General features: G+C 45.1%; 1 protein-coding gene across 1 annotated transcript; it reads left to right on the forward strand.

The window, feature by feature from the left end:
- The first annotated feature begins 1,438 nt into the window (after nucleotides 1–1,438).
- On the forward strand, nucleotides 1,439–5,187 carry A1bg (alpha-1-B glycoprotein). The gene is made up of 7 exons (XM_021184335.2): nucleotides 1,439–1,534; nucleotides 1,611–1,646; nucleotides 1,731–2,039; nucleotides 2,375–2,647; nucleotides 2,840–3,136; nucleotides 3,596–3,892; nucleotides 4,624–5,187. The coding sequence occupies exons 1-7, from the start codon at nucleotides 1,501–1,503 to the stop codon at nucleotides 4,914–4,916; spliced, it is 1,539 nt and encodes a 512-aa protein (XP_021039994.1). The 5' UTR covers nucleotides 1,439–1,500; the 3' UTR covers nucleotides 4,917–5,187.
- Nucleotides 5,188–11,055: the final 5,868 nt, after the last annotated feature.

Below are 11,055 nucleotides of genomic sequence, written 5' to 3' on the forward strand. Positions count from 1 at the left end.
GGAAGGGATACAGAAGAGGCATCAGTCTGTCCTAACCTGAGCCACATGCACTTCTCCCAGGGGAAGAACAGGTAGAAGTCCTCTTAGAATGATATTGTGGGAGTATGATTTCTGATTCACTTTCCCTTCTAGGTGGGATTACCTGGCATATGCTTGAATACTTAACAAAAACCCAACAATCACTCACTTACCTTTGCAACTTTACTGCCGCCTCTTCTGAAAGTATCAAGGTATTTTTGCTACTCCTCCAGTAACAGAGAAAGTAAATTAATTTCATTAAAAGTTTCCAACTTGTTCCTCATGTAATGATGGCAAAAAACCATGAGTCCAAAGGCAAAACTTATAGAAATTTCATTGCTGTGACTGAAATTTTATATTAATGTATTTTTATCAGATTGTAAGCCTGGTACCTATACATAGCAGGTTCTCTAAATAAAATGAGAGAAATGAACACTACGCAGAAAAAAAGTTCACTATTTTCTTTCACTTCAATTTTGATTGTTCCTCTATGTGTATTTTAGGATGTGTTGGGGGTCCTCATGAAATAAGGACATATATTTAAAAAAGTATGAGCTGTTTCCTACTTGATAATTCTAGAGAAGGAGCAAGAGAATCTGAGAAGAGATATTAGAACCCAGAGAGGAAGAAATGAATAGCTTTAATATAACAAAAAGGACAAAAAGACTCAGAAAAATAAAGAAAACCAACTTAAACTGCAGAGGTTTCAATCGTGATTTGAGGCACCAGTTCAACCACCAGGGAAAATAAGCTCAGCTTAGAAAATCCTACTGCGATGGGTGTGAGTCAAGCCAATGCTGAGTTTCAGCTGGCCCTTAGATATCATCACTTGGAAGAAGGATACTGACTTAACAAGAGATTTCTGGAGGAAGCAGGGAGTGCAGAATTAAGCCCTCATCAGGTGCCCATGCAGGCTGCAGTGTCTTAGAGTGGCAATGCCAGCCTGCTTGTCATTGTCCTCTCAGTTGAGGACACATGGAAATAGGAAGGCATGGCCATCTAGGAGACACACTGTCAGTTCCTTATGGAAGAGGCTTTGCTGGAGAGCCATAAGGGTCCACTGACAAGTATTAGGCCTTGCAGGAGCCCCCTCCCAGGTGTTTACTCCACTCTGCCTCCTCGGGAAGTCTACAGAGCAGCAAGAACAGCCAGCCTCTCTGGAACCTTCCAAAGTGATAAAGGAGGATTCATTCTTTGGGTGAGAGTGTCCCCATGGGTCAGTGACAGATCTGACATGTGTTCACACCTGGCTCTTGTCAGGACAGGATAAAAGGGTTTTACTGTTATTATCAGTTTGCCTTGATAATTACGCATTATTATTGATTAGCATTATTGCTGAATCCCCGCTGTTCCCATGCCAAGCAGCTGCCTCTCTGCCCCTACCTTCCAGGAAGGGCAAACAAAGTACAAGGTCAGGGCCTCAGATTAATTTGCCACCGCGGATGCTCCCTACAGACACTCCTGCTGAACTGAAGACCTGCCATGTCTCTGTGGGCTACTGTACTGATGCTCTGGGGTGAGATGTCCTGAGATCTAGAACTTTTGGGGCAGGTGTGGTATGAATGGAGACTCACACACTGTTATCTCTACAGGGTTCACTCTGGGCCCAGTGAATACTCTAATGCTCGGTAAGTTGAGCAATGGCCTATGGGTTACGGGGAACCCCATTTTTCTAAAAGCTGCAAGCTAACCCTGACTCCTTTGCTTTCCAGATTCTGGCAGTGAACCTAAACTATGGGCAGAGCCTCAGTCCCTGTTGGAACCCTGGGCAAACCTGACCCTGGTGTGTGCAGTTGATTTGCCAACTAAGGTCTTCGAGCTGATCCAGAACGGGTGGTTCCAGAGTCTAGTCCGACTTGAGACACAGGTGCTGTCATACCGCTTTTCCCTCGGGGCCATTACAAGTAACAACAGTGGCATCTACCGCTGCAGATGTGGCGTGGAGCCCCCTGTTGACATCCACTTGCCAGCGCTGAACAAGTGGACCATGCTAAGCAATGCTGTGGAGGTGACAGGGAAAGGTAAGCAAGGTGATAACTGGGTCAGGAGGCAGTCGGGGAAAGGAGACGGAGAAGCTTCGATCCACCTGACCTGCTATCTCTTTGCTTCAGTTCAATCCTCTATCAAGCGGACATGTTTATTTGGTCCCTAGAGGCTTGTAAGTGGTGAATTCCATTGAGTTCTTGGGACCCACCCGTCACAGAATAGTATTCTGTACCCTTTCTCTTGCTCAACCCCACTTCCCTTGCTCTGGCTGGCCCTGACTCCTTCTATTTTCTGAATCTAGAGTGTATAATCTCAGAGTCTCCCGCAATAAGACTGAGGCACTCACCTATATCCCCTCTCCCACCCACAGAGCCCTTGCCTCGGCCCTCAGCTCATGCTGATCCAGTCGACTGGATCACACCTGGTGGCCTGCCTGTATACGTGATGTGCCAGGTTGCACTGCGGGGTGTGACCTACCTGCTGAGGCAGGAAGGAGTGGATGGCTTCCAGAAACCTGATGTCCAGCACAAGGGAACAGCTGGCTTTCTAATCTACAAGCCTGGCAACTACAGCTGCAGCTACCTAACCCATGCAGCAGGTGAACCCTCTGAGCCCAGTGATATTGTGACCATCAAGATGTATGGTGAGTGTTAAAGCCCAATACTGAAAAGCTTTGTGTAAGACCTGACACGTAGTGTCCAAAGATAAGCCAGTTGCTCCTGAGCTGTCACAGAATGTCAGAAGTTTGGGGGCTGAACAGAGGGAAGCTCTCAGTGCGACCCTACAAAGCAGAGTATCCTGGACTCCTCACTCAGTGCTCTTCCCTGGCTTGCAGCCTCACAGGCTCCACCCACTCTGTGTTTGATGGGAAACTACCTAATGATCTACCCCCAGAAGACATATGAGACCCTTGCCTGCAAAGCTCCTCGGAATGCAGCTGAATTCCAACTCAGGCAAGGAGGGAAGGTGCTGAAAATTCATGGGTTTAGCCCCACCAGAGATGCTATCCTGTACTATGTGAACTTGAAGGAACTGGATAACCCAGGTCCTTTTACCTGCCGCTACCGGATGCACAAATACATGCACGTTTGGTCAGAGGACAGCAAGCCCATAGAGTTAATGTGGAGTGATGGTAAGTTTCCTAACAGGGTGACCTTTGAAAGGCAAAGATGATGGTCTGAAGTGAGCAGAATGGGGATCCCAAAACAGAACCTCCAAATATGAACGTATTGAGCCTATTTAGCGTTGGCTTCCCAAGCTTTAAGTAGGACAATTAATACAGCAACCTGGAACCCTGGAAAGAATTGGGTCACCAAAACGTCTGGCCCAGACTTCAATGGGGCTCCACCCCTCCCTGTATCCTAGCAGGAACGAAGTGGACTTGCTGGCTGTCAACAGACTGGCAGGGCTGGGATGTTGAAGGGATGGCATGGTATTAAGCAATGCTGCCTTATGGTGCCCTTCAGAAGCAGGCAAAAGAGGGAGTAGGGAGGTCACTTTAAGCAGAATGCTTAGCTGGAGCACAGGCTGGAACATGTACAGGGCCCCTGCCATGTCTTCAGGCTGAGCCAACATGTTTTCTCCTTCACAGAGACTCTACAAGCCCCGGTACTTACTGCAGAGCCATCGAGTAGGGACCTTGAGCCTGGTTCAACCGTGCAACTTCGATGTACTGCACCCGTATCCGGCCTGCGCTTTGGCCTGCAACGCCAGGGCAAACCGGATTTAGTTGTGGTACAAACGCAGAATTCGTCTGGGACCGAAGCTGTCTTTGAGCTGCACGATATCTCAACAATAGACTCTGGAAACTACAGCTGTATCTACATGGAACAGGCACCGCCATTCTCAGGATCTTCTTCCAGTGAGCCTGTGGAGCTGCGGGTGAATGGTGAGCTAAAAGTGGCCACCACGAGGGTGGGAGGAACAGAGGGTTACTTACATAGGGACCAGTATTCCTGTGTTATGATCTGTGAGGAGCCATCCTTTCCGGGTTATACCTTAATGAAGTATTGGGCTTTGAGAACCTTGAAGAGGCCTTCCCCAAATGTGAAACATGCAAATCTGGTTTGATTCCCAACCTTTGAGCTGGAAGGCCACTGGTCCAAAGGAGTTCAATGGTATTAGGATCCAAGGGGGTTGTGTATATGTTCAAATGCACCTTCCCATGCCTCAGTTTCCCGATGATGCCTGTATCTCAGAGCCACTCATACCATTGACTACCTTTGAGTTAATATCTGATTTTTATAGAACTCTAAAGGTCGTGGGGTTATTGGATCAGAAGTCTGGCCCAGACCTAAGTTCTGACCTCAGACTTTTAAACTGTGCTTCTGCCAGAAGTACTTTTCTGAAAGGACTCTTCACAGCTTCAAAACTTTGGGTACCCTTTGAAATACCCCATGGGACAGGCCAAGGCCAGAGAGATCCCACAACCCTTGTGACTTTGGATGTTAAATACCTAGATGAGATGCAGATGTTCCCACACCAGCACTTATGACACAAGGCAGGAGAGGGAGCTGTGTCACTCAGAGTGATGGCATAAAAGAAGTACCTAGAGCAGATCCAACATAGGGACTGCTCTGGCCGGAGATGCCACAACGTCATTACCATCCTCCTTTACAGGGCCACCACCCAAGCCAAGGCTGGAAGCTCTGTGGAAAAGCACAGTACATCTGGGTCAGGAAGCCATCTTTCGATGCCACGGCCATGTGCCTAGGGTCAGCATGGAGCTGGTACGTGAGGGCTTTAAAACACCCTTCGCGGTGGCTTCCACAAGAAGCACCTCAGCTTACCTGAAGCTGCTCTTCGTCGGTCCCCAACATGCAGGCAACTACAGCTGCCGCTATACTGCCCTGCCGCCCTTCACATTTGAGTCAGGGATCAGCGACCCTGTGGAGGTTATAGTAGAAGGTTAGGCTCTCCTGAGCTGTGTTTGGGGTTTTGGGTTCTTAATATTTCCAGAGCTGTACACTGGCTAATTGCTTCACCAAGGTCGGTGTGGAAAGGCCCTGTGGCAACTTGCTGAGTCAATGAAGCCACTTCTTTGTCTAGGCGGCTAATGTGGCTGCAGACACAAGAAAGTGTTCTTGGAAAGGGTTCAAGACAGGTACAATACCCATTCTTCCCAATGTAAGATAACTTCATTTTCTCTGGACTTAATAAAGGTCAAGTAAAAATTTGTTTAAAGCATGCCTTTCATTTGTGCATCTAAGGTAGCTGCAGATCCAGGAGGATGTTATTCCAGGCCTGGGATATGGTGTCTGGAAAGAGGAAGAGGCTCAGGTTTAGATCCTAAGGATATAAAGGTAAAAACCAATCTCTGTTGGGCTGTCTCATAGCTCCCAAGCGTTTCTTCCTCTTCCAGCATTGTGTATACATGCAGCTTGAAGCTCTAACCAAATCTATCTTAGCTTGGAAGGGTCTGTGCCTACCCTAGCAGTAAGTTAGAAAATACTACACTAAGGGTTCTGGCTGTGTTTTTATATTTTACAAATATAATCTGATGGATGGCATCAGAGTGTGTCTAAATCAATTCATTGTCTGAAGTAACTCAACTGGAAAAAATCAAAACAGCAAAACATCTTCAGAGCTGAGCCAGTATTTTGTTCTCTTCAGGCCTCAGTGGAGCCTGAGACTGAGGTCTGAAGAGTTGAACCCTGAGGCAGAACTAGGACCCTCAACTCAAAACCACCCTGCCTCTTTACTGTGTACCCCACCAAAACCCCAATGCTCATGGTCCCCAAATAAACTATGTCTCCCTGTGACCACTGATCCTTCAGTGCCTTTGTTCAGAGGGGGCTCTTTTTTCATCTCTTACTTAGATGTTAAAATACTGACTCAGGCTTTAAATATGAAGAATCATTTCATTCATTAATTTTTTTATAACCAACAAATTCTAATTGGAAGATTAGAAAAATTGAGAGGTCAATTTTGTTAGTGATGATCTCAAAGACAAACAATACATGGTCCCTGTTCTTAAAGAATATACAGCCTAGGACAGGGCAAATATGTAATGAGAAAGCTCTTACCCCACAAGTGTCACAACCTCAGCTGATACCTAGACTCTGCAATAAAATAAATAAATAAGAAGGATGCAATACATAAGTGGCATGTATCTATAATCCCACTGTTCCTATAGTGAGATGGAGGAGAGAAAGGAGAACAGACCACAGACTTGGAGGACAGAGTGACCACAAGGAAGACACATCCTGCCTCAACATGGTAGGATGAGATGAGAAACGGAAAAATTACCCTCTGATTTGCATAGACACAACCTTGCACTCTCACACACTCACATATACACATCTAATAATGAAGGACTAAATAGAGTTTAGTTAAGTGCAGTGGGCTGCAGAGTAAAATATACTCATAGCCTAAGACGCAGAGCAAGAATGTTAATGAGCTCTCAGGGCCTGTGCACTGACCTCCATTTTAAACACCTAAAAAACATAATAGGTCGCATGATACTCTTCAGAGTTGTTGACTCCTGATGTAGCTTGAGATGTGAAGGAGAAAACAGAAATTCTAAGTGATAGCAACCATTTTGACCTCAGAGCTTTGAACTGTGCTTCTGCCAGAAGCAGTTTCCTAAAAGGTCTCTTCACCTCTCTGGGGAGCCAGAGAAGCCCTGGAACAGGTCAAAGCCTGGGAGATTGATAGCCCTTGTGATGCTGGGAAGTTGCACACCTAGAGAAGATACAGACATCATTAGCTAGATGCCCAAGGAGCAAAGCAACAGAGAGAGTTGCCTGATTCCTAGTGTGCAGTGCAAAAGGAGTAAGCTCACCATAGGGCCTTATAGGAAATGCCGCAAACTGAGTACTATCCCTCACACTGTACTAGGGCCACCCCCACCACCAAGCTCCAGGCTCTATGAATGGATAAAGTGCCTGCTGGTCATGATGATTTGTCTGTGCTGTCAGAGTGACATACCTGGGGTCACCACAGAGCTGCTGCATGATGGCAAATTTGTGCCCTACAGGACACTTTGAGTACTGAGCACCTATAGCCTGGTGCTCTATTTTGTGGATCCCCAACATATGTGCAACTACACCTGCCTTTATACCTCCTGATGGCCTGAGCCCTTCCACTCAGAGCTCAACATCCGTGTGGAGCTCCTAGTGGAGGATATGGCGTCCAGAGCGGTGGTTGGATTTTGCCTCTTGATCTTTACTGGGCTATGCACTTGGTTAGTTGTGTAATCAAGCCTCCATCTTGAATACCTTGAACACTTCATAATACGTCTTAAGCATTGTTGATTCCTGGCATAGCTGTAGATGTGAAGGAAAAAACAGAAATTCTAGAAGACAGCAACCATTTCACCTAATATTATTATTCCAAATTTAGAGATGAATAAACACTAAACACATCTCTCAAAATGCAGAGTTAACAAACAGCAGAGCTGTTTTTGATCCCAACACCTACCACCAGCCCAAGGCACCTCTCCTAAACTCATTAACTCATCCTGTCTTTCATTTGCTCTGTGAACCCAGACACAGGAGATCCCATGGATGACATTTTGTTTGTGTCTTGAGGCAGGATCTCACACCACATCCCCAGCTAGCTTTGAATGCCTTACCTGCCTAATTAATCCTCCTGCCTCAGCATCCAAATCACTGAGATTATAGTCATGTGCCACTGTGCCCAGTGCTACTGTGAAGACATAAAAACCAGGACAAACAAAACAAAACAAAACAAAACAAAACAAAAACAAACAAAGCAAAACAGAACAGGACAGCTTTGGGCTATTCTTCACAGGGCCAAACTCTAAGCATAGAAAAGGTTTACAGAGGAAGTAGGGCTTGGTGTGAGGCTGTGACACACACTGATGGGACAGCCTTACTATAAAGCAGGTGTGCCATTGTGTCCACAGAGAGCATGGGTGTGGTATGGGACAAGCATCCTAGATTTGAAAGTGGGACAAACTTGTGGGTCTTCACTTTTCTTCGCTACAATGAGGACAAGCTTATCTACCTTATGGAGCTGTGATAAGGGTGAAATTAACACGTGGGAGAGAACATATCCTGTTTCCTGGGACACTACATGAGCTAAATTATCATGAGCTTCTTCTATGTCTTGCAAATATTTACAACTGTGCTAAGGAGGTGGGCCTGGTGACATTCATTTCCTCTGCCACAGAGTGAGCAGGAGTCTGAGACCCTTCCCCATATGGTTGGAGAGGTCCTGATAATGACCCTACCAAGGAGTGGCTTGGTACAGACCACAGGGCACTGATCCAAGCTTGCTAGAGGCAAAATTGGAAGAATAGTGGCCATCTTTAGGATCCAGAAAGGGACAGAGGTACCACCCATCCCCTGAAAGAAAGAACAGTTAATAATACTTAGCATAGTCCCAGTGCTTGCTCAAGCTAAGTAATTATGTTCCAAATCCTGGAAAACAATGGACTGGGTGTGTCAGAGAAGTCCTCTATTTCTGAACTAGGGCTGAGGAGAAGCTGCTCCTCCATGGTGTTTGATGAAGAGCAAAGCTTCATTACTTCTTCCTGGAGCCAAGTTACCCTGGGCAAGAAGAGGCCAGTAAGCTCTGGTAAGGTTTTAACCCTTAATCAAGTCTGTCTTTGTGTATAAGTACAGTTACCCAAGGTCATAACAACTCAAGAAGTTCTACTCTGTCACTTTCATTCTAACAAGTGCCCCAAGAGCCAGAATCAGAAAGTCACTGGGTTTCCTAAGCTAGTGTAATGGTTGGAATCATTCTTAGCTCTTTCTCTGGAACTTAGGATCCAGCCCTGTGCCAAGACATGGTGTGCACTCAGCTACTCAACTTCACAGCCCTTTCTCTCAGCGCATTTTGTGAAGTAACATCCAGGATTGGTAATAAAACATACTATTTCATTACCTCCATAGCAGGGCATTGTCAACTATGAGAAATTAGAAGAAAAATGGACCAAGTCACAGAATAAAGGAAAATAGAGAGGGGACAAAAAAACCCCCAACCTGATGTGTGAACATGGTTTCTGAAAGAACCATGTTGAACTCTTTGGTCTTAGGAACCCCCAAACATGAATGCATTTTTTATTGTACTTCATAACTTGAATTCTGCTACTGACTGGTGTCTCAGTTCCTAAGATCATCCAAAATATGTATTTTCCATTGTTCACCCTGATGGGTTTAGAAAGATGGTGAGATGCAACCTCATCAGTGAAATTGTTGGCAAGATTCCATCCTCTAGGCATGTCATGACTGCTGCTGGCTTGAAATCAGAGTTAGTGTGATCAGAGGCAAGACCTTATCAAAAGACCACTTCATCAGCCCTAGTAATATTCTGTTGTACCACAGAACACAGTCATCTCTCTCACCAGGGACTCCAGCCACTATTCTCCTTTTCCCACTGCATGGACAGTGCTAAAGTTAGAGACAATTAAAGGTTGATGGATCTGGGACTCAAAAGAAATCACAGCTCTTTGAGTTGTCACTCATATCAATTGGGAGCTTTTCAATGGCACAGTCCTTACTGAGTCACTGATGTGCCCAGAACAGTTCACCCATGCTCATTCCAATACACACTCCCCATGCTCAGTCCCCACACACTCATTGGTTCAGCAGCTATACTTGGAGGGAGACATGTCTGATGTCAGCTGGTGTCCAATATAAAGGAAGTGGGCATGTCGATGTATCTTCCAGGAGAATTCACGAAACCTTTGTTCAAGTACAGATGAGATCTACGGTTTCTTTATAGTTAACTCCAGCAAATCCCATGCAGAATCTAAGGGTAGTTTTCTAAAGAGCTGGCAGTTTCAAATTGAGAGTGCCACGTGCCATTGCAAAGGGCTAGTGGCAAAACACACAAACATAGACGTACATATAAGAGACAGGAGGGTCCCAGGAATGAATCTAGATTAAGGAAGTGAGAGACCACATTTGCCGTTCAGGGAAGTGACAGGGCTGGCAACTTCTTCCAGGCTCTCCTCTCTCATGTTGAAATACTTCAATTTGTATATTTGTAAACCTTGACGTGCAACCCAGAGAGATGTGGTACATTATCAGGCCTCATTCTGGGCAGGTCGGAAGGAAGATCTGGTACCTAGGCTTAGCCTCAGTATAACCTGACTCTTGGCAAAACAATCTCAAAAGTTCTGGCCTTTGCTATGAGGTGGGCATGACGTGGCATGGGGTGGGGGTAAACTCCTCTCTGTAATACAAAAAACAAAAAACAAAAAAAACAAAAAACAAAACAAAACAAACACACACACACACACACACACACTCTGACAAATAAACTTCAGAAGAGTGTTTCTTGTGTCAGAAAATCCTGGAGGTAAAGGCATGTCTTTGAGAAGGCATATCATTGCTCCTAACCCAGACTGTCCAGTCACACACATTTCTCTAGAAATTGTAAGTGATTTCTGTTTCTTTAATGGAAAATGCCCTCTGCAGAGGTCCTCAACATGATAGTGTTGCATGTAGACAATCTTCCTAGGACACCCATGTCCTACATTCTTTCCTTAAATAATAAGTATTTCATCCCTAGCTTGTCCATTGTCACATGTAGGTGGCAGCACTCTGGCATGTTTATAATGGGCTGTTGCCTGAATGTGGTCCTTGCAAGTACAGTGAATAGAAGAAAACTCAGTTCTGTGTCTCTGCTCCCAGGAATGTGACTGATGATCTTTGTGTCTCAGTCTTCTTAATGAAGGGTGACAACTGAACTATTTATTACCTTCGTGGAAAACCCCAGTGTGATCAGCAACTGCATTAATGTTGAATCAGTGAGTTGAATAAGTAAGCAAACAAAAATGATCTATCCCCAGAACAAATCAACCAGGGGACTAAATTTCGCCCTGACTCTATACTCCTCTTATTCTAAGACTCAGAGCTGCATCTAAAAACACTTGATGCTCTAATACCTTATATTGTGTTAGCAGACAATCAATGCATATTTGTTGAACAAATAAATCACAAAAGCAATCAAAACTGCAATCAATCACATGACTGTTTGGGAATGTTGACAGTTCCACTTTATTGATGAGCAGTTTTCCAGGAATACATCACAAAAGGAAGCCATTGTGTTTTCCTAAAACTAAAACTCTCTAGC

Source organism: Mus caroli, unplaced genomic scaffold (genome assembly GCF_978045245.1).
Source record: "Mus caroli unplaced genomic scaffold, Mus_caroli_1 scaffold_16, whole genome shotgun sequence".
NCBI classification, from domain to species: Eukaryota; Metazoa; Chordata; class Mammalia; order Rodentia; family Muridae; genus Mus; species Mus caroli.

Excerpts from the sequence above, each read along its gene's own strand:
- A1bg (XM_021184335.2), top strand. The coding sequence starts at position 1,501 with ATGTCTCTGTGGGCTACTGTACTGATGCTCTGGG. Across the intron at positions 1,647-1,730 it reads AGTGAATACTCTAATGCTCG|ATTCTGGCAGTGAACCTAAA; the intron begins GTAAGTTGAGCA and ends TTTGCTTTCCAG. Across the intron at positions 2,040-2,374 it reads TGTGGAGGTGACAGGGAAAG|AGCCCTTGCCTCGGCCCTCA; the intron begins GTAAGCAAGGTG and ends TCCCACCCACAG.